This window comes from Tamandua tetradactyla, chromosome 2, assembly GCF_023851605.1.
Source record: "Tamandua tetradactyla isolate mTamTet1 chromosome 2, mTamTet1.pri, whole genome shotgun sequence".
NCBI lineage: Eukaryota > Metazoa > Chordata > Mammalia > Pilosa > Myrmecophagidae > Tamandua > Tamandua tetradactyla.
Genome location: NC_135328.1, coordinates 60372900 through 60397447, shown reverse-complemented (window position 1 = coordinate 60397447; position 24548 = coordinate 60372900). Strand labels below are relative to the sequence as shown.

Here is a 24548-nt window from a genome sequence, read left to right as displayed (position 1 = left end):
TATCACTGAAAACTTCCCAACTCTTATGAAAGACCTAAAATTACAGATCCAAGAAGTGCAGCACACCCCAAAGAGATCAGACACAAATAGGCGTTCTCCAAGACACTTACTAGTTAGAATGTCAGAGGTCAAAGAGAAAGAGAGGATCTTGAAAGCAGCAAGAGAAAAACAATCCATCACATACAAGGAAAACCCAATAAGACTATGTGTAGATTTCTCAGCAGAAACCATGGAAGCTAGAAGACAGTGGGATGATATATTTAAATTACTAAAAGAGAAAAACTGCCAACCAAGACCCCTATATCCAGCAAAATTGTCCTTCAAAAATGAGGGAGAAATTAAAACATTCTCAGACAAAAAGTCACTGAGAGAATTTGTGACCTAGAGACCAGCTCTGCAAGAAATACTAAAGGGAGCACTAGAGTCAGAAACGAAAAGACAGAAGAGAGAGGTATGGAAAAGAGTGTAGAAAGAAGGAAAGTCAGATATGATATATATAATACAAAAGGCAAAATGGTAGAGGAAAACATTATCCAAATAGTAATAACACTAAATGTTAATGGACTGAATTCCCCAATCAAAAGACATAGACTGGCAGAATGGATTAAAAAACAGGATCCTTCTATATGCTGTCTACAGGAAACACATCTTAGACCCAAAGATAAACATAGGTTGAAAGTGAAAGGTTGGGAAAAGATATTTCATGCAAATAACAACCAGAAAAGAGCAGGAGTGGCTATACTAATATCCAACAAATTAGACTTCAAATGTAAAACAGTTAAAAAAGACAAAGAAGGACACTATATAATAATAAAAGGAACAATTAAACAAGAAGACATAACAATCATAAATATTTACGCACCGAACCGGAATGCCCCAAAATACGTGAGGAATACACTGCAAACACTGAAAAGGGAAATAGACACATATACCATAATAGTTGGAGACTTCAATTCACCACTCTCATCAATGGACAGAACATCTAGACAGAGGATCAATAAAGAAATAGAGAATCTGAATATTGCTATAAATGAGCTAGACTTAACAGACATTTATAGGACATTATATCCCACAACAACAGGATACACCTTTTTCTCAAGTGCTCATGGATCATTCTCAAAGATAGACCATATGCTGGGTCACAAAGCAAGTCTTAACAAATTTAAAAAGATTGAAATCATACACAACACTTTCTCGGATCATAAAGGAATGAAGTTGGAAATCAATAATAGATGGAGTGCCAGAAAATTCACAAATACGTGGGGGCTCAACAACACACTCTTAAACAACGAGTGGGTCAAAGAAGAAATTGCAAGAGAAATTAGTAAATACCTCGAGGTGAATGAAAACGAAAACACAACATATCAAAACTTATGGGACGCAGCAAAGGCAGTGCTAAGAGGGAAATTTATTGCCCTAAATGCCTATATCAGAAAAGAAGAAAAGGCAAAAATTCAGGAATTAACTGTCCACTTGGAACAACTGGAGAAAGAACAGCAAACTAATCCCAAAGCAAGCAAAAGGAAAGAAATAACAAAGATCAAAGCAGAAATAAATGAAATTGAAAACATGAAAACAATAGAGAAAATCAATAAGAACAGAAGTTGGTTCTATGAGAAAATCAATAAGATTGATGGGCCCTTAGCAAGATTGACAAAAAGAAGAAGAGAGAGGATGCAAATAAATAAGATCAGAAATGGAAGAGGAGACATAACTACTGACCTCACAGTAATAACAGGATACTATGAACAACTTTACGCTAATAAATACAACAATTTAGAGGAAATGGACGGGTTCCTGGAAAGACATGAACAACCAACTTTGACTCAAGAAGAAATAGGTGACCTCAACAAACCAATCACAAGTAAAGAAATTGAATCAGTCATTCAAAAGCTTCCTAAAAAGAAAAGTCCAGGACCAGACGGCTTCACATGTGAATTCTATCAAACATTCCAGAAAGAATTAGTACCAACTCTCCTCAAACTCTTCAAAAAAATCGAAGTGGAGGGAAAACTATCTAATTCATTCTATGAAGCCAACATCACCCTCATACCAAAACCAGGCAAAGATATTACAAAAAAAGAAAACTGCAGACCAATCTCTCTAATGAATATAGATGCAAAAATCCTCAATAAAATTCTAGCAAATCGTATCCAACAACACATTAAAAGAATTATACATCATGACCAAGTAGGATTCATCCCAGGTATGCAAGGATGGTTCAACATAAGAAAATCAATTAATGTAATACACCATATCAACAAATCAAAGCAGAAAAATCACATGATCATCTCAATTGCTGCAGAGAAGGCATTTGACAAGATTCAACATCCTTTCCTGTTGAAAACACTTCAAAAGATAGGAATACAAGGGAACTTCCTTAAAATGATAGAGGGAATATATGAAAAAACCACAGCTAATATCATCCTCAATGGGGAAAAATTGAAAACTTTCCCCCTAAGATCAGGAACAAGACAAGGATGTCCACTATCACCACTATTATTCAACATTGTGCTGGAGGTTCTAGCCAGAGCAATTAGACAAGAAAAAGAAATACAAGGCATCAAAATTGGAAAGGAAGAAGTAAAACTATCACTGTTTGCAGACGATATGATACTATACATCGAAAACCCGGAAAAATCCACAACAAAACTACTAGAGCTAATAAATGAGTACAGCAAAGTAGCAGGTTACAAGATCAACATTCAAAAATCTGTAGTATTTCTATACACTAGTAATGAACAAGCTGAGGGGGAAATCAAGAAACGAATCCCATTTACAATTGCAACTAAAAGAATAAAATACCTAGGAATAAATTTAACTAAAGAGACAAAAAAAACCTATATAAAGAAAACTACAAAAAACTGTTAAAAGAAATCACAGAAGACCTAAATAGATGGAAGGGCATACCGTGTTCATGGATTGGAAGACTAAATATAGTTAAGATGTCAATCCTACCTAAATTGATTTACAGATTCCATGCAATACCAATCAAAATCCCAACAACTTATTTTTCAGAATTAGAAAAACCAATAAGCAAATTTATCTGGAAGGGCAGGGTGCCCCGAATTGCTAAAAACATCTTGAGGAAAAAAAACGAAGCTGGAGGTCTCGCGCTGCCTGACTTTAAGGCATATTATGAAGCCACACTGGTCAAAACAGCATGGTATTGGCATAAAGATAGATATATTGACCAATGGAATCGAATAGAGTGCTCAGATATAGACCCTCTCATCTATGGACATTTGATCTTTGATAAGGCAGTCAAGCCAACTCACCTGGGTCAGAACAGTCTCTTCAATAAATGGTGCCTAGAGAACTGGATATCCATATGCAAAAGAATGAAAGAAGACCCATATCTCACACCCTATACAAAAGTTAACTCAGAATGGATCAAAGTTCTAAACATTAGGTCTAAGACCATAAAACAGTTAGAGGAAAATGTAGGGAGATATCTTATGAAACTTACAATTGGAGGCGGTTTTATGGACCTTAAACCTAAAGCAAGAGCACTGAAGAAATAAATAAATAAATGGGAGCTCCTCAAAATTAAACACTTTTGTGCATCAAAGAACTTCATCAAGAAAGTAGAAAGACAGCCTACACAATGGGAGACAGTGTTTGGAAACGACATATCAGATAAAGGTCTAGTATCCTGAATTTATAAAGAGATTGTTCAACTCAACAACAAAAAGACAGCCAACCCAATTACAAAATGGGAAAGAACAGACACCTACCAGAAGAGGAAATACAAATGGCCAAAGGCACATGAAGAGATGCTCAATGTCCCTGGCCATTAGAGAAATGCAAATCAAAACCACAATGAGATATCATCTCACACCCACCAGAATGGCCATTATCAACAAAACAGAAAATGACAAGTGCTAGAGAGGATGTGGAGAAAGAGGCACACTTATCCACTGTTGGTGGGAATGTCAAATGGTGCAACCACTGTGGAAGGCAGTTTGGCGGTTCCTCAAAAAGCTGTATATAGAATTGCCATATGACCCAGCAATGGTATTGGTATCTACTCAAAGGACTTAAGGTCAAAGACACAAACGGACATTTGCACACCAATGTTTATAGCAGCGTTATTTACAATTGCAAAGAGATGGAAACAGCCAAAATGTCCATCAACAGACGAGTGGCTAAACAAACTGTGGTATATACATACGATGGAATATTATGCAGCTTTAAGACAGGATAAACTTATGAAGCATGTAATAACATGGATGGACCTAGAGAACATTATGCTGAGTGAGTCTAGCCAAAAACTAAAGGACAAATACTGTATGGTCCCACTGATGTGAACCGACATTCGAGAATAAACTTGGAATATGTCATTGGTAACAGAGTCCAGCAGGAGTTAGAAACAGGGTAAGATAATAGGTAATTGGAGCTGAAGGGATACAGACTGTGCAACAGGACTAGATACAAAAACTCAAAAATGGACAGCACAATAATACCTAATTGTAAAGTAATCATGTTAAAACACTGAATGAAGCTGCATCTGAGCTATAGGTTTTTTTTTTTTTACTATTATTATTACTTTTATTTCTTTTCTCTATATTAACATTCTATATCTTTTTCTGTTGTGTTGCTAGTTCTTCTAAACCGATGCAAATGTACTAAGAAACGATGATCATGCATCTATGTGATGATGTTTAGAATTACTGATTGCATATGTAGAATGGTATGATTTCTAAATGTTGGGTTAATTTCTTTTTTCCGTTAATTAATAAAAAAAAGAAAGTAGCCAAGACTAAAACCTGCCCCTAAGCAACTCAGTTTCTAATAGGTGAGTTAAGACCTTGTCTTCCTCCTTCCTTCCCTTTCTTTCTGCAATTGTCATACACCTCTCTTACCCATATTGTACCAGGTTCTTAAGAAAAAGAATAAAATATGATTATGTGAATGTCCCAGATGTCAGTGGAAGCACCTTTTTTATTTTTAATCATTTGAGGTTAAAACACAGATTTGAATCCCATCTTTTGTGCAATGGGAATCCTAAATCCTTTCCAGTCTTCCTGAGATTTGAGGTGGGATGGCTTTTTTTTTTTTCCTTTTTAGATTCCTCTGGCTCTGAACTTCTAATTCTTCTAAATTGGTTCAAGTAATGGATTATCTTATTTTATCTGTGCTGTCTCTTTAACACAAATACACATCACATACACATGTTTACTCACATCAGGATTTTGAGTGTATTATAGACTTTGTTTAACATTTAGAGGAGACAAATGGTTCTTATATGATACTAAAGGAAGCAAATTAAAGTTGAATATTAGGTATTGCTGTACCTAAAAAGCCTGTCAGTCATTTGACCATATTTTTTAGTTATCCTCTCTTTCTCCTACAAGACACTATTTTCCTCCTTCCCTGAGCTCCCTCACCTTAGGCTTCACAAAAATCACTTCTCATTTCATTATTCAAAGGAACAACTCCATTCCCGATCCTCCCAGTTAGTTCTGTGACTACTTTTGCCTTTCCAAAGACTAGTATTCTTGGACCTTTGAACAATGGTAAAGACCCATCCTGAGTCCTGAGATTTCGCCTGGAGCAGAGGCATCGAAATTACCGGGTTTTCCTCTTATATCTCTGTAAATCGTCTCTTTGAGAGAAATAGAAGAAAACACTCCCCATCTCAGCCCAGCTATGCCAAAAACTCTTCCAAAGTTTGTCTTCTTTTTTTTTAATTTTATTTCTCTTTCTCTTAAAAAAAAAAAACTTTTTAGGGGTAAGTTTCAAACATACAGAATTAGACAAATAGTATAGTAGTATAATGCATACCTTTATATCTATCATTCAGTTTCAGTAATTATTATCAACTTTAAATGATTAGTTTCAAGCAATTCATAGAGGCCAGACTGCTCCAGCTCTTTCAGACCTCACTTAGTTGGTACTTACTGCCTACTTTATTATTCATCTGCTTTGGTATCCCTCAGATACCCTGTTTTCCCCCTCTGTTTCCTTCTGCATAGGGGCTGATAACCATACAGGTCTTGTAAACATACCGACAGATAATGTTCATCCACTTATATTTTGGGGGTCTTAGGGATATATTATACTGTTCTAGTTTGCTAGTTGCCATAATGCAATATAGCAGAAACAGAATGGCTTTTAAAAGGGGGAACTTAATAAGTTGCTCATTTATAGTTCTAAGGCTGAGAAAATGTCCCAATTAAAATTAATCTATAGATATGTCCAATCAAAGGCATCCATCCAGGGAAAGATACCTGGGTTCAAGAAGGCTGATGAAGTTTAGGGTCTCTCAAGTAAGAAGGTACATGGTGAACACAGTCAGGGCTTCTCTCTCAGCTGAAAGGGCACGTGGCGAACACGGCGTCATCTGCTACTTTCTCTCCTGGCTTCCAGTTTCATGAAGCTCCCCGGGAGGCATTTTCCCTCTTCATCTCCAAAGGTTGCTGGCTAGTGGGCTCTCTGCTTCTTGTGGCTATGCCATTCTTCTCTGGCTCTCTCTGAATCTCTCTCATTCTCCAAAATGTTTCCTCTTTTATAGGACTCCAGAAATTTATTAGGACCCACCCAAATGGGTGGAGACATGTCATCACCTAATCCAGCTTAACACCCACTCTTGATTAAATCACATCTCCAGGGAGATGATCTGATTACAGTTTCAAACATACAGTATTGAATAGGGATTATTCTGCCTTTATGAAATGGGATTTAGATGAAAACATGGCTTTTCTAGGGGACATACATCCTTTCAAACTAGCACATATGCCAACTAGTTTTTGTATATATTGTCAGTGATGTCGAGTAAAATAAAATGACCACCTGCATTGGGGGTTGCCAGGAGAAGACCCCTTTCTGGGATGGGCTTTTCCAGAAGACAAAAACAACTGGCCTGCAGGGATGTTCTGATAAAACAGAATATACTTTATAGATGGAGGGGGGCATAATGCTAGTTTGGGTCCAGTAGACATGGTTTATCTGATTGTATACACATACCATACTAATCAATGTATATCTGCTTCCCACTTTGTAAGGACTCCCTATGAAAAATGGAAATTTACTGTCACCCAATCAGAACATTTCCTTACTTGCTTTCCCATCACCCTATATGACCTTCTCCTTTGTGGAGCTCCCCTGTACTTTCTGAATTTCCAATTCATTAATTGCTCATTAAAGCTTTGAAATCCTAAATTGCATGAAAAGTTTTTCTTTTATCTGTGAACTTTTGGTTTTGCTATCCTAGTTGCTTGGTCTATTTTTAATGGGGTAATTTGAGGAGATTATAAAACTATACCATCACTGTCTTCTTGCTCGGTTTAATATATTTTCTTAACTTTTTATTCTGAGATCATTATAAACTCACAGTAAGTTGCAGATACAACACTTAGAGTCCGTGAAACTTTCACCCATCTTCGTCAAATACCCTCAGTTTTATTTTAAATAATAATTTTCTTAAGTTCATCCTCTCTAGGCATGTTAACTCCTCTAGGGTAGGAGTCTCTCTTGCTTTGGATTTTTAATGTCTAGTATGTCTGACACAATATAAGGCATGAGTAAATAGTTGATGAATGGTATAGAAAAAAGAACAGTAACTTGGGAGTCAAAAAGTTCAAGTTCTGTTTTGGGCACACTATCTACTCTCACTAAGTATCAGTTTTCTAAATATATAAAATGGAAACAAAAATTCTTTACCTTGTAAAGTTGTTGTAAGGATTAAATAAGACAATATATATATATAATGTCTGGTTAATTGCCTAGTAAGATCATAGTGATTATCCAATAAATGGTAGCTGCCATTATATTTCATTATTGGCACAAAAGCCAATTATCAGGATCAAAAGATAAAGAAGCCCAATTGATTAGGGAGCAGTCTTTACAGAGTGTAAGTGTAGAGATCAATACAGCAAATATTTCACATAGTTGAAACAATATGAGGGAAAAAACACCAGATGGTTATTCCTGGAGTCAATGATTTATGTTGGCAAGAAGAAGGTATCAATTTAAGGAGTTGATTTGGGCACACATCTAAGAGTTACTGAACAGGAGACTCATTGCCCAATGGGCACAGAAGTCAGTGCCATGACGTGGGATTTTGAGAAAAGAAAGAGCTTTAATGCAAGGTCTGCTGCCATGGAAACAGGAGCCCAGGCTCAAATCTTTATCCCAGGGTCTAAGAAGTTTAGGGTTTTTATGGGATTCAAACAAGGGGATCTGGAGTTGTTTCAGAGCAGTGTAACGTAACAACTACAACTACAGGTAAAGAAATGGAAATAAGTTTACAATAACAGTAACAACTACAACATCATATAAAGGAATGGAAATAAGCCAAAGTGACAACTACAATTACAAGTAAAATCACTGTAGTCAGTGGTTTCAGGAGTATGGCTGTATTGGTATGCACTTTGGGTTTTTGAGAGGGAAAGTAATGAACAGTATTTTAGGATAATTTATCTAGTGATAAATGATGCAGAATGGATTAAAGTAGTGAGCAACTGGCTGCAGGGAGACTTGTTGGGAATCCAGTGTCATCCAAGTGTAAATTGTTAGAATTTGACTAAACATCTTGATTTAGATTGCAGAGGAAGGGAGAGACTTTGAAGAAAAGATTGTCAGGAGTTGGGGATGTAGTGAAATAGTTAACAGCATAGAGTCTGGAGCCAGACTGCCTAGATTCAAATCTGGCTCAACCATTTGCTAGATGTAAGACAGTAGGCAAGTTGCTTAATCTCTCCATGGCTCAGTTTTCTCATTTAAAAAATGGAAAAAACAATAGACAGTTGTTGTGAGGATAAATTATTTAATATATGTAAAGCATTTACAACAGTGCCTGATTCATGGTGCTAAGTAAATATTTACAATTATTGTTTTTAATCATTGCTATTATTATATTAGAGTTGAAAAAAGAAATAGACAAATTAAAGATATTCCATGATTGAGGGTAAATCATGTATACTCATGTTGTGGAAAAGATTCTTTGGGGATTCCAATTAGAGTCATTCTTAAAATACCAAACCATAGATACCAAACTTCCATGTACAGTTTGTAAATATTTCAAATTCTGAATAGAATTTGAAAAGTTATCACTTTTTAACACTGAAAGAAGACAGTAGGATCTAATTTATGAGTCTCTTCTGCCTATATATAGAAAGGATTGCTCAAGTTCAAAGAAAATACTTTACCCTGGTTGGAACAAAAATATTCTGCCTGTTCTCAAATGGACTTGCCCCTGAGAGCAAATCAAAAGAAATGACTCACATTTCCTTCTGCAAAAATCTAGTTCAGGGTGGGCCACGGTGGCTCAGCAGGCAAGAATGCTTGCCTGCCATGCCAGAGGACCCGGGTTCTATTCCCAGTGCCTGCCCATGTGAAAAAAAAAATCTAGTTCAACAAGTCCATTTGGAACTGTACTCAACAAGTCCAGTTCAACAAGTCCAATCTACCCTAATGGCAATTTCTTGACAGGCAATGTCATCAACTATCAACATATTTTTCCTGTATCCTTGATAAATAATCTTAGAATATAGGATCAGGGTCTTGGTATAAAGTTATTTCATTAGAAATAAATTTGGAAAGTATATGAGAAGAAATACCAATTTTAACAGAAAAGCCTAGGAAATGATAGAATTTGAGAGCTTCACAGGTCTATCTGGTGGTCACTCTTGTTTTGCTTTTTAATTGAATTTTCAGAGTGGATTTGAGTTTCTCAGGCAGTGGCCCTAAAGGGTCCTCACAAAGGTTCATAGCTGATTTTTCTTTGTTTACAGTACCAACAATTGTACAGTAGTTCATATCTAAATGACTGATTTACTTAATTTAATTTCTATGGGAATGGTAGCCAAGGCCCAAGAGGATGTATTTTTCATCCTTTTCCTTTCTGCCCCTCACTCAAAGGGAATAAGAGGGCCAGACGGTTTTAAATGAAGAGGGAGACAAAGCCTAGAGGTGGAAGACAAAACCAGTTTCTCATTCTGAGTACTAGGCAAGTATCTCTTCCTATTGTATCTTGGTTCTTGGTCTAAATATTGTTTACAAGAAGTCTTAGTCTTATACTTTATATAAACAATGAGGTTTTGTAAATAGGTCTGCAGTTGGTTGCTGTAAGCAGCAACCTATTTGATGGCAACAAAACAAGAGAATCTACCAAATAGATTAAAAAACAGGTGGGATCCTAAGGTGATGAGTGGAGAGAGCTGGAAAGGTAAATGTGAATTGGAAGAAGTTAGGGACTATGGTTGGTTGAGCATCTGGAGCCAATTCTCTATGACTTGTGGGGCAGAGTTTAAGGGCCTTGAGTAAACTGAGTTATTGGGGAGCCAGGGAAAAACATCTCAGTGCCAAGAATATGTTGACAGACCTTTGATAAAATTTAAAAACCATTTTTTAAAGATATTTCTTTAAGAAAACGATTCATGCTCAAGATTTTATAAACTGCAAGTAGCCCAAAAGAATATTGAGTGAAAATTAAATCTCCCTTCTACCCCTAGTGTCCTACCTTTCAATTACTTAGTTACTCTCCCCAGAGGCAAGTACTGTTATTAGTTTGTTGTGAATTCTTCTAAACATGAATGTAACTAGAACATTGAATAAACAGAACCCGTAGGGACTAATCTTAAAAACAAGTTTATTTTTGTCTCCCAGTGTTCCTTTAAAAATGCCTATTGGGAATAGTTCTTTCCCTGCCACAGAGAAAAGGCAGGCCCCATTCCTTCTTGCTCATTTTAGGTAATTAAATATATATATTCATTTCACATCACAAACTACAGTTTCAAGACACTTAAAATACCGTGTACTAATCAGTGCTACCAACTATGTTCAAAATTATAGCTACTCTCCCTCCCCCCGGCTGAGGTCTGCTGCCATCTTTCTTCCTCCTTCCTTCTTTACTGCCTTACTAACCAAGGTCACTGAACTCTTGGGAGTTGGAAACCCTGGTCTACCCCCCACCCCACTCCCAAGCCCAAGAAGGAAAGTTCTTACTTCACTGGCAGGGTTGTAAACTTAGTGTTCTCTGGAGTACTAAATAGTGAGTCTCTTAGTACTCACTATTTAAAGCTGACTTTCTCTTTTTGGCAGGTCCCTTGATGAGGATGGTAGCTACCTCCAGTTCATTGAGGATCTTTACTGCAGCTCCTAGGTCTGGAAATACCTTCAGTTTCTCTCAGCTGAAGCCTGCTGTCCTCTTTGGGTGGTCCTATTGACTAGTACCTAAGATGGCTCAGTGGCTCATTTATGCTTGATCCACATCTTGTCCACATCACGTTTCCTTTGTTCTTAAGAGTGCAACCACCCAATACTTCCATCTTTCCTTTATTCCTGCCGTTGGAAAAGTTAGCTAGCTCATCTCCTACCTTTTGGATTTTAGATCATTGGACTCCATTTCTCCCCGAGTAGATTTTAGATCACTGGACTCCATTTCTCCCCGAGTAGCAAAGGGTATGGTATATGTAATGCACTGAAGCCCCTCTCACTAGGGGCAGACACCATCCTACTCTTCACTTTTAGGGGGAATGGAGTTCATAGCATACAAGCAATTCTCTCCAAAGAAATCTCTTTAACCTTTTTATTTCCCACTCGTTTATACCCTTGAAGTATATGAAGAGCTAAGAGTCATTTACATAGTTCTCACACACCTATTATGAAGCTTCCGCAAATCAGTTTGTCTCACAACTCGCTTTGGTTTCTTGGTACCTCAGTTGACACTTCCTAATATCTTGTCACATGTTCTCTGAAATATGTGTATGTGCATATGTATGTGTGTGTGTGGTTTGAAAATGCTGTCAAAGAGCAACCTCCCATCCCCCACAAAAAAGCATAAAACACGAGGGCCAGAAGGTTCCTCAGATAAATTTTTACCAAACCTTTAAGAGGACAGATAATAATGCCAGCGCTTCCAAATTATTTTAACAAAGCAGCATAATATTGATGCATCTGCGAAGATCACTACAGATTAATCTCTTTTAAGACACTTGATGCAAAATCAGCAATTAGAATCTAGTAGCACATTAAAAATAAAAGATGTGACAATCAAGTAAGATTTATACCAACAATCCTTTTTTACACAAATTTACATTTTTATAAAATCCATAACACTCAATACTGTATGTTATTTATGGACAGTACATAAACAGTAAAAGTAAAAAAGGAACATTACAGTAAAGAGAAAACTACCTTCAGTATAACTTCTGGGGACTGAGGAAGGATGATACAGATATGTGTACAAATGTATCTATAATGTAATTCTTTAAAAGAAAATATGAAGCAAATGGCAAAATATTAAGATGTGTTCAATTTATTTGATACTTACATGGCTGCATATATAATTCTATGTATCTTTGAAATATTTCATATTTTAAGAATAAATGCTTATGGAATAGATTAATAACCATGAATAACAAAATAAAAATAAAATAAAACCAATAAGATAATGTTGTATCCTCTGGTGTTAAACCATACAATTAAATGAAACATCATATGTAATTTAAAACAATTTAATTTAGCTATTTTGTAAGTAAGAATGGCAGTGATGTTGTAATATGAAATAAATTAAAGATCATGGGGTATAAACACTAATATGCTTCCAAATCTTTTAAAAACAAGAAAAGGTTTGATGTTTTTATGGAACTGTCTGCTTATACGGTTTGTCATTTTAAAAATGGAATTGCTTTTTCTCTAGATTAGTAAGACTTTACATATTATATGGATATTAGTGGTTTTGTGTCATATAAGTTGCTAATGTTTTCCTGTCTTTTGACTTTGTTTATGGTAATTTTCATTTAGAAATTAAAAATTTTCATAAAGTAAAATGTATAACTCTTTTATGGCTTCGGTGCTTTGCATCTTGTTTAGAAAGGCCTTTCCTCACTGCTGGGGATCAGAAATATATTTGCCTACCATAATAGAAAACACAACAGTGGCTTAAACCAATAGGAATTTTTTTTATCACATAACAAGAAGTTTGAAGGTTAGTAGTTGCTAACATGTATTCAGCTGTTCAGCAGTGCTGTCAAGGACCCTGCCTCTTACTGTTTTTCTGTACTACCATCCTAGCATTTGAGCTTTTGATCTCATGCTTGCCATCATGACCACATTCGAGGCAGGAAGGGGAAAGGAAGAGGGCTAGGTATACCTTTCCCTTTTTATCAGAAAAGACGTTTTCCCAGAAACCCCCTTAGCACACTTCTGCTTGGATATCACTGACCAAAACTGGATGATAAGGCTACCCCTAGCCGCAAAGGATACTGGGAAAGCAGCCAATGAGAATCCCCTAATTGGCTGAAACCAACCTAGGGCTGAGCACATTGTCACCTGATCAGACTCAGGGTTCTAATAAGAATGAAGAAAGGGAAATAGATAATCAGTAAGCAAAAAACATTGTCTACCACATCCAGACTATAAAACATTTTCCATGTTGTCTTCTAGAGCTTTTATTGTTTCTTTTAAAAATTTAAAATTTTGGATCATCTTGAATATTTGTTGGAGTGAGGATTTTGGATCTAGCTTTACTTTCTTCAAAGGATTGGCTGTGCATCCCAACATCATTAAAAAAAAGACTATTTTTCCCCACTAATTTGAAATGCCTCCTTTATTATAAAATAAATTATTATATACATTAGGGTCCCCTTCTGGATTCCCTGTTCTGTTCCATTATCTGTCTGTAGTTCTATGCAAGTCCCAAACTGTTTTATTTAGTATAACTTTAAAATGTATTTATAACTTTTAAATTTATAATCTGATAAGGATAGTTACCCCTCATTTCTTTGCTTTTTCAAAAATTTTCTTGGCTCTTATAGCATATTTATTTCCCCTTGTGAATTTTAGAATAAACTTAGTTTAATTTAAAAGAATTCTGCTGGTATTCATATTGACAGGATGTAGATAGATAGATGGATAGATAGACAGACAGACAGGTAGGTAGGTAGGTAGATATAGATGAAATTGACATCTTTGAGTCTTCCTATCCAAGAGCAGTGTTTTTTTAAATTTATCAAGGTCTTATTTACCTTTTTCTTTGTATAAATCTTATTGTTTGTTCCCATTGTTCTTTTTTGTTGTTGTTATTTCTCTTGTAAATAGGGTATTTTCTTTCATTGTATTTTCTAACTTCTTATTTTCTGTCTGTAATACACTTTTGTTTTTTTTTTTTCTTTTTTAGAATTAGTAGACTTTATTTTTTAGGGGAGCTTTAGGCTTACAGAATAATCTAGCAGACAAAACAGAGAATTCCCATATCCCACCCTTATACATTCCCCCCACAGTTTCCCTTATTATTAATATGTTACATTGGCATAGTAATGTTATAATTGATGAATCAGTATATTATTAACTAAAGTCCACAGTTCACATTAGGGTTCACTCTTTGTATTGTAGAGTTCTGTGGGTTTTGACGATGCATAATGTCATATATCCACCATTACAGTATCAAGAGAATAGTTTCCCTCCACCTATTCATTCCTCCTTGTCTCCCTCTCGACACCTGACAACCATTTATCTTTTTACCATTTCTATAGCTTTGCTTTTTCCAGAATGCTATATAATTGGAATCATTTATATGTAGCCTTTTCAAATTGGCTTCTTTCACTTACAGCTTTTGATTTTTATGTAATAATTTTATACCTAGTTATAACTGTACCTAGTTTTTCAGGAGATTGTCCTATGTTTTCCAGATATACAATAAAATCACGTGTAAATGTTGATAGCTGTTGCTTCCCTCTTTCTGATTTTTATCTGTCATTTCTGTAATTACTTTGGCTGTAGTTCTCGAACAATTTTAAATATTACTTATTGTAAGAGAGATACTTGTCTTATTCTCAGCGCTGATGGAAATGCTTCTCCCCTTTCAGCATTAAACATGCTTTGGGATCTAGCCAACCTGCTGCTGCCCAGACCGCTGTAAATGAAGGGGTTTTTTTTGGTTGTGGTTGTTGTTATTGTTGTTTTTGAGTGAAGGTTTTGAGATTCATTTCAAACCTGTTTAGAGGAAACAAACAAACAAACAAAAAAGGAATTTGACAAGTTCCCAAAAGTCCAGAATCATTTAGAAGTATGAAACTAAAGATCTAATTATCTAAATGGCATTATAGATTAGTAGATGTTTCAACATCTTCCCATCCCTCCTAGAGTTTTAAAGTTTCTAAGTTTAGAATTTCTTTGTTTTCCTAGAACATTTTCTTGTCAGAAAAAAAGTGTGGTTGAAATGAGGGGCTAACCCTCAGTTACAGGGTCTGTAACTGAGAAGAGAGGAATAGTATGGAGTGCTGGCAGGCTTCAAGCTGTACCTTTTAAAAGCTTTTCAGGGTGAGACTTGCCTTTTTTTTTCATATGTGTGCTGTTACATTATAAAAAGAAAACTTTTGCTAGCCTTGCTGAGATTCATGTGGTGGCAGTGGGAGTAGGGAAGCCTTGATTTCTAGAGTAACTAGGGATTTATGCATTGGGTATAAAGCTAACTCATAGAAACTTGGATGGAGTAGTGTAGAAGCTTTCATGATTTTATACAACAGTTTTGGGTAAAATGTAGCTCTTATTTTAGTTCAAGGATGACAGGCGCATGTGTTTCTTTTATAAGAACCTTTCTTCAGATTCTCAGAAGCATTCAAGTCAGCCTCTGCCGTTCCTTGGTTGCTGAAGTACTCTTATCCCTGGAAGAAACATCTGAGACCCAGTTATAATTTATGTGGATGCATTATATGATATTTTAATACTAAGAGTCCTTGGCTATTCTAAAGTCACAAATACGTCACTACTATATTTCATGTTGGTTATATTTTATGTGGTTTTCAGACCATGTTAAATATAAACTTAAAAACTAGTCCTTACAGTCGTCCAACAAAACTTTGCTTTTAGTGAATTATTATATTAATGAACGATAAGCAACTTATTAAATCCCCCTTTTAAAAAGCCATTCCGTTCCTGGTATATTGCATTCTGGCAGCTATCAAACTGGAACAATTGTCTTTATTAACATGTTAATCAGTTCAGTCCAAAGTCAAGCAGCTTAGAGAATAATAATTCAAGGTAGGACTTATTATTTCTACCTTTGGGTTCTCATTCTGAAGAAAAGAACTTTAATCCACGTTTTATAAACGTTAGTTCAATTCCTTGTGCCTTTTCTTTAGTGCCTCTTTTATGACTCCCCTGTTTTTCAACACCTGTTTAAAATGTGATTACCCTCTCCTCAAATATTTAATGATTACAAGGGGAAAAAGGGTAAGCTTACAGTGGAGACTCCAGGAAAAACTCCACCGTAGCCAAGTGATCTAGGTTAACTCACCAGGAGTTAACCTTCACATACTCCCAGAGTGAAGCACCAAGAAGGACACATGAGGCAAACCCAAGTTGAAGGACATTCTACAAAACAGTTGATTAAGTATCCTTCAAAAATGTCAAGGTCATGAAAAACAAGGAAAGAATGAGGAACTGTCACAGGTTGGAGGAGAGTAAGAGACATATCTAAACGTAATGCGAGATCCTGGATTGGGTCCCGGAACAGAAAAAAGACATTAATGGAAAGCACAAAAAAATTCTGTACTTCAATTAGTATTATAGTAAAGTTAATTTCTTAGTCTTTTAATTGTTCTGTGGTCATATAAGATGTTAACATAAAGGGTAGGTGTGTGAAAGGTACACAGAAACTCTGTAGTACTTTTACAATTCTGCTGTAAGTTTAAACTTATCTCAAAATAAAGGGTTTTTAAAATGTGGTGACCTAAATTGGATCTAAACTTTCCATAAAGGTAATTGAAAAAAAAAAAATCTTTTGAGTAAGATAGGAAAAGTATTTCCTACAGTTAGTATATTCACTTTAATTTTTTTCAGTTGCTTTTGTTATTATATATTGAATAAATACTAAACTATAACAAAAATAAACTTGCTGATATATAAGGTAAATGCTTCAGCAACTTTGCTAGACAAGGCCAAATTGTTTTCCAAAGTGGTTTTAAAGTTTATACCATCAGCGATGTATAAGTGTTTCAATGGTTCCCCTTTCTCTCTTTTACAGCATTGTTAGACTTTAAAATTTTTACCAATCTAATGGGCAAGTATATTAAAACGTTAAAACATTACCATTTATTGATTGCCTACTTTGGGCCAAGAACTATGTCAGGCATTTTCATACATGACTTAATTTAATCCTCTCACAACTTTTCTGGCTTAGCCCCCCAGTGAAGATTAATACTGCACTTAGTTAGTAATACATAATTACCTCTAAACCTCTCCCTGGCAAATTTATTCCTTGGGAGGCCTTTCTCTATCTTGTATCTGCCTAACTTATTTCCTTTTTCGTAAATAAGTAAATTCTCATTTTGATTAAGGAAATTGAGGCAAGAAGTTGTTAATAATTTGCCCCAAATCTCATCATTAATTAGCAGAGGAATTTGAAATAAAACCGAGTTCTCTGGCTTTTTTGTTCCATCTCTTTTTCCTTTCATACTTCATTTTTTTCCTACCTTCCCTCACATTCATCCATTCCTGCTCTGAGTTTAATTGCTAAATTTACTTTCCACTTAGCTGCTATGTAACGTGTGTGCAAAGAGTGTCACAAAATTGGGTGAATGCCTAGTTTCAGTTAAAACAGTCATTACTCAAGTCCCCGACTGGCTTCTAAATGCCTTACAACCATTTCATCTTCCATTCTAAGCTGTACTGCTTATGGGGATTTGCAGAGGTTACTTTCTCAAAGAAGCTGAGTTGGGATAAGGATAGGGAGAAAGAAGGGAAGGAAAGGAGGGTTTTTCTATGTAGGAAACTCATGGGATTTGGCTATGTATAATTTTCAAAATATTTAAAAAATCTGTCTTATAAATATAAAATGAACAGATGTCAAAGATTTCATTTATTGATTGATGAGGGAACTAGTAAGGTGTTAAGTCCAAATGAAAATTTAAGGGCTAAGTATTTATAGGCAATTTAAAAAAGGAACATTGGGATATGATTTCTGGATTATGTACAAAGTAATTAAGTCCTACAGTATAATACATCATAGCCTTTGGGATTATTTTTCCTACCAGACACAAAACATTTGTATCTCTACTGAATAAAAATCTATTAAGTTAGGGTGGGCCACGGTGTCTCAACAGGCAGAGTACTTACCTGCCATGCCTGAGACCCAGGTTCGATTCCTGGTGCCTACCCATGCAAAAACTAAAAAAAAATCCATTAAGTTAAACTCTACCCCTACAGAGTTATAAAATAGTCAAGTCAACTGAAAATTACTCGAAGGTAAAAGCTCAGCACTGCTTAAAAGACACCCAATAATGTCTTCCAGCTGTTTCCAAGTTTCATATAATCTTTATACAGATTTTAGTCATTGGTTGCCAGAAGTAGAATCTCTTTCCCTAGCTTTGCAAACATAATTTTAGGATAAGGACATTTGAAATTATATGTGTCTTAGAAGGAAATTATTTTGGATTTCAGGGATCAGGTTTCAAATTTGTTAAGCATATATTTGAATGAAACCTATCATCGTGAGAACTTCTCATTCTGAATCTTTTTATTTCCTTTGCAGAAATTCTGTGGAATTATAGTTGGTATTACACTGCAATGTGGCCATTTGAAAGCCAAAATAATGACAAAGAAAGTAGAGGTAGGTGAACTCAGTCAAAGATGTCTAAGTCTATACACCTTGAAAACTTCGTGTGTGTGTGTGTGAAGGGAGTGGGGCAGGGAGGGGGTGGGATGCATTACATAAACAAGCGTATAAACTTCCCAAATTAGGACAGGAACTGCTGATTAGCAAAAGAAAAACATTTTGCAGAAATAAATGCTTCATACTTACAAGTTCCACTGTTTTCTCATCTGAGAATTCTAATTTAAGTCATTATGATCTGTCATCTTTTATACTTTTCCAACATGTGGAAGTTCACCAGGAAAGCATGTGTTCCTTTTCCTGTCATGTCCTTTACAACTGACTCCAGTTAAAAAGAGGTGATTAGTATGAAAAGATGAAGCTGAAGCAAATAAATTCATCCTTTGTTCACAGCCTTTTTTTGGACAGAACAAATGGATCTGGCTGCAGTGTTAGGGAGGGTTCCCATACCAATCCCATGCTTTTCTTGGTGAATCAAGGATCAAGAAGTTGTGGTAATCACACACAAACCATCTTTCAGAATGGAAATGTTTGATGTGAAATTTTGAAAAAGTAAGACAGAATGTGTTACTAAATTTAGTCTTCCTATTAGGGGGGAGAAGGTGCAAAGAATGAAATTAATTGCCCGATTAAAGGCCACACTGCCCCTTCCTTACTTCCTGTCATTGGGTAGTTGTCTGATTCCTCCCGGAGTGAGCCCATTCCAAGGGTACAGGCCCTCGTTCCAGAAAGAGAAAGTCAAGGAACTCCCATTCAAGACAGAACCAAGGAGTTCTCTCCTAGTCTCAGAAGAACTGAAGGAGGGAGAGTTGATAAAAACAGAGACTAAGTGATCAATTTCTCATGCATCTTATATAAACAGAAAATATGGGGAGCAGAACACTTCGGGGAGTAAGAAGGTGAAGACGAATAAAAAATGTGGTGATCATCCATAAATACTCATTTATTCCACAAGTATTTATTTTTCACCAAATGAGTGCCAGTCACTATGCTAGGTGATGGCAATACAATGACAACAAGACTGGAAAGAAGCCCTGGTTTTATGGAAATTATGGTTTAGTGAAGGACAGCCTTTAATTAAGTAATAGGATAGTAAATAATAACACAAATATAAATTTCAACTGCAATAAGTATTATGAAGTAAAAATCACATGGGAGGCATAGTGACCAAAAGCATGGATTCTAGAGCCAGACTGTCTGGCTCCACTCCTTATTATTTATGTTATCTTGGGCAAGTCTCTTAATCTCTGCTACAGTTTCTCATCTATAAAATGGGGGTAATAATAGTGCTACCTCATAAGTTTACTGTGAGGATTAAATGAGGTAATATTTGTAAAGCATTTAGGACAGTTTCTGGCACATGGTAAACATTATGTAAATGTCCAGTTTTAAAAAATCTGTAATGAAGAGGGTACACGGGTGGTTCAGTGGTTAGATTGCCCACCTTTCATGCAGGAGACCCGGGTTCGATTCCCGGACCGTGTACCCCCCCCCAAAAAAAGTCTGTACTAGAAGCTTGATGATTTCATTCAGGGAGATAATTAAAAATTTGAATGTTTCTAAATGTGGGTTATTTCTAAAGGCAAATGTTTTACCAAGGGAAAATAACTGAAAACAGTTTTCCCGGCCCAAGTCCTTTTAAATAGTCCAGGACTCCTGCAGCTAGTTACTGCTTGGACTGTTGTGAGCAATTAAGCCTGGCCCGCCAAAGTTTTGGCACGTGGACCTGAGCCAACAAAATAGCAGTGGCAAACCCAGCAATCTGGCAGGTTCCACTGTCTTTTTTTAGGTTACCAGGCCTATTTTGGTAGGAAAATTCACAGCACTAAGAGTGACTGTCGACTGTTTCTAACATCTTGCTCACCTACCTTCATCTTCTATTTTCCGCCCTTCAGGCTTTTGTAGTTTCAAGTGTTGATTACTGCGGTAATCTCTTAAGTGGTCTTTATGACTGCAGTTTCTTCCCCTGTAAATATACCATATTAATCTTTTTGAAATTCCAGTTTTAGAACATTTTTCCCTGCTCAAAATCTTTCTTGGAGGCCTTGCCAGCTACTAGATAAAATTTAAGATCATTAGCCTAATGTGAAAGGCCTGCCTTTATGTCTCATTTCCTGCCTGCTTCAGACTCTTCTTATCTACTGTACTACCACACAAGTGTTTTAGTCTCAGTGCCAAACCTTTCATTAAGCTCTTCCTTCTGCCTAGATTCCTAGCCCTTGCATCTCTAGTAATGAATTTATTATATTCCTCGTTTAGGTTTAGTGCAAGTCCTTCTCTAGGAAAGTTTCTCTAACAATTCTTGTCCCCCAGTTGTCTTTCCTCCTTGAATTCCTTTCCTTCTGAATTCCTTGGTTATTCTACAATTTATTTTTAATAACAGCCTAATTAAGCTATAATTCATATACCATAAATTTCACCCTAAAACCCTTTATAAAGTATACAATTCACCCAGGGACGGTTCTTAGAGGCATTCAGAATGGTCCAGCGTTTGACGTACCATTGCAGGCTATCCTACGATACAGCTTCTGATAAAACTAGGCTGTCCCAGATCCCTAGTAATAGAATTGTTTACCTTTATACAAGGAAGGTTGGGGAAGCACCAAAATCTGCATGTGGCATGTGCCCAGGTCAGCTTTGGGGTGTTCGTGCTGTGAGGCCTGAAGTTCTTATGAGGTTATTTAAAAAAAATAAAAAAAAAAAACACGTTAGCAGAGTGGTAGTTCCATGTGTGCTAAATGTATCCATGACAGGATCAAGCTTGCTTTCCTGATTGAGGAGCGGAAAATCACTGTGAAAGTGTTGACGGCACAAGTGCAGAGTCAGAAAGCTAAGTTGAAAAAATAGATGAAGATTTTTTGAATAATAAAAATCAAAGGCTTGTTTTTTAAAAAAAAGTATATGATTCAGTGGTTTTAGTATAGTCAGAGTTGTACAATCATCACTACTACCTAATTCTATAATATTTTCACCACCTCCAGAGTAAACCATATATCCATTAGCAGTCATTCCCCATTCTCCTCTCTCCTAGCCCTTGACAAACACTAATCTGCTTTTTGTCTTTATTGATTTGCCTATTCTGGAAATCTCCTATTAATGGAATCATACAATATGTAACCTTTTTGTGTCTGGTTTCTTTCACTTACTGTAATGTTTTCAAGATTATCCATGTGGTAACATATATCAGAGATTCATTCCTTTCTATGGCAGAATAATATCCTAATATATGGATGCACCACAATTTGTTTATCCATTCATCAGTTGTTGGACATTTAGGCTGTTTCCATTTGTTGGCTATTTGAATAATGCTACTATGAACATTTGTGTAGTAGTTTTTGGTGGACATATGATTTCAATTCTCCTGAGTCTTTACAATTCGTATTAAATCTTATTTACATCCTGCCTCAAACTGTTACTTCACTGTATTACATGTATGTTGTACCAGTTTATTTGCCTACAGAATTCCCTCTATCCTGGAGAGTTTTCAGACCTGTCTCTATTTATCACGTTGTTCCTTTTCCTTTCCCCTACCACCTATACACATCTATAAATATTATGATTATTGTTACCACCACTATCACAGCAGCACAACAACACAAATTACTAACAATTATTAAGATGTGGTTAAATCATGTAGGTAGTAATTCAAAATAATGGGGTAAACTTATACATATTGACATGGAAAGATTTCTAAGACATTGTGTAAAAATAAAAAAAGCAACTTGTGGAGCAATATATTCAGTAGGATCTCACTTGTTTAAAAAACAAAACAAGTTTTTGTTTTTTACATATATCTATATATGTATATGTTTGTATATAAATGTCCTAAAATGGAAGCACCCAAAGAGTACATACCAATCTGTTAATCATGGTTTCTTTGGGAAAGGGAGAAGGAATCGAAGGCATGGAAAAGGAAACTTAAATTCTTTTCCTTTATATATTTCTTATTTTGAATCTTTTACAGTGAAAATATATTTATGTATTACTTTGGGTAATTTGAAAAATCAGTAAAAAGGAAGAAATACAATCACCAAGGAAGACTAAAAGGGAAGACTAAATTGGAGAAACTAAAAGGAAAGGACAGAAAAGTAAAAAAGGATGAGAAAGAAGTAGCAGGAAGGAGGAGGGCATGGAAATTATGGCATATGGAGCAGTAAGTTAATCAGAGCTTGTGATGGTTAATTTTGTGTTTCAGTTTTGGTCAAACACTAGCCTTGTTTTTACTGTGGAGCTATTTTTTAGGTGGGATTAGAATTTATGAACCATTGACTTTAAGGAAGATTACCCTCAATAATGTGCATGGGCCTCATCTAGTCAGTTGGCGGTCATAGAGAATGAGAACTGTGGGTTCCAAGATTCAGAAGGAATTCTGCCTCAAGACCCTCCACTCCTTTCTGGCCTCCACTACAAACTTAGACTAATGAGCTGAACATCAGTCTGACTGGAATGTCCAGTCTCTGGCCTTCTCTGTGGACTTCAGACTTACTATTCCCCAAACACATAACCAATTCCTTATAATAAATATATATCTGTATCTGTACATCCACACATATCCTGTTGGATCTCTGTTTCTCTGGAAAACCCTGACTTATACAGAGCTTTATTAATAGAATATTATAAAATAGATCATTTAAATAAACAGGAAAAACAGACATCTATATTGTACAACTCTGTAAGCATACTAACAACCTTTGGATTGTATACTTTAAATAGATGAATTTTATTGTATTTCAATAAAGCTGTTAGAAAAAGTCATCTCAAGTTCTTAGAGCTATACTTAGAGTTCTGTTTCTTTAGAAAATTAAAAGTAACAATTGAACTAATTTGTAAGAACTTAACAAACTGTCTCCTTTTCCTGTTATTCTTAAATAACAGAGTTAGGGTTGCCAGATAAAGGTTACAAAAGATTCCCAGTTAAATTTGAATTTCAGATAAGCAATAATTTTTTAGTATAAGTATGGCCCATGTAATATTTGGGAAATTCTTATTTTGAATCTGTATTTTTATTTACTAAATCTGACAACCCTAAGCAGAGGGAATTAAATTGCTTCTTTATCATCTCCAAGGGTTTACTGTTAGAACCGGCTTTGTGTGAATGGCATTTTGTTTCTAACTGATGGCCTTTAGTATAATTTTCCCAAACCCTCATCTCCAATCCCAGGGAAGGTTTTATGATTGAGAAGCACTGAAAGTGATGTCCAATCAAGCATGACTTATTTTACCTTTACCACATTAATTAGAGACCTACATTTAAATGGTCAGAATGGCAAAGGAGGATTCCCAACTTCTGTCCGTCTGCACTGATATGAATGATGTTCCTGTCAGCTTTTCCTTTGGAGAGGAAAGGGAGAAAATAAAGATCTCCAAGGGGAGCAGGGGATTAGGGGTTACTTGGGTTTTGAACACCTCCCAAATTGTCCAACCAAACCAGTCTTCTATGGTACCCTGTTAATTAACTTGTTTCTGTGGCTTTATGACTGTTTTGATTTTCTTTAGTATCTTGTCCCATTAACAATTTGTCTTGTTTCTCCTGAACTCAGGAGAATTAATGAAGCTATGGTCAGGGGCAGAGGTAACAGGAGAACTATAGTAACTTGAGATCTAGACTTTTCATGACATTCAAGACTTCGGTGAGTTTCCTCTCCAGGATCCTTTGAACATTGCACTCCACACATCCTCTTTAATTATAAAATACTATTTGCTGACCTTAGGATATTTAGAAGAATTAGTCTTAGTTGGGATTCTTCTTCAATCTAGCTGGTCTGTGATTATTTAGATCCTCCCACTACAAGGAAAAAATGATTATCCTCCATTGGAGGATTTGGACAGAAATCTGATGACAATTTAACAGAAGGTGTTTTTATAGGCATCTTTTCATTTGTTTACTTGTTCATTCATCAAAACTGTTTAGTAAATCCAGGGCCAGATGCTTAGGTAAGCAGGGAGATACAGAGATTTAAAGAAAAGAAAAAAAAAGAAAGAAACATGG

At 35.8% G+C, this 24548-nt stretch overlaps 2 protein-coding genes and 1 pseudogene across 10 annotated transcripts in view; 2 read left to right on the top strand and 1 right to left on the bottom strand.

The window, feature by feature from the left end:
• The window catches only part of LOC143673367 (phospholipid-transporting ATPase FetA-like), a 169498-nt gene that overhangs the window by 45393 nt on the left and 99557 nt on the right, over positions 1-24548 (top strand). For 6 of the 9 annotated variants that reach the window (XM_077147776.1, XM_077147778.1, XM_077147780.1 and 3 more), the window contains one exon: positions 18479-18556. The exons of 1 other annotated variant lie outside the window; for it this stretch is intronic. In XM_077147776.1, coding sequence (XP_077003891.1) covers positions 18479-18556 — 78 coding nt within the window. Of the gene's footprint in view, positions 1-11046; positions 11108-15169; positions 15268-18478; positions 18557-24548 lie in introns of those variants that run through there. 2 more of the 9 variants (XM_077147782.1, XM_077147783.1) reach the window with 2 other exon arrangements.
• The window catches only part of SIT1 (signaling threshold regulating transmembrane adaptor 1), a 256827-nt gene continuing 237328 nt past the window's right edge, over positions 5050-24548 (bottom strand). The window contains exon 6 of the transcript XR_013170341.1: positions 5050-5062. The gene's annotated coding sequence lies outside the window, so the exon portion shown is untranslated. The remainder of the gene's footprint in view (positions 5063-24548) is intronic.
• On the top strand, positions 21039-21406 carry LOC143674116 (large ribosomal subunit protein eL34 pseudogene; annotated as a pseudogene).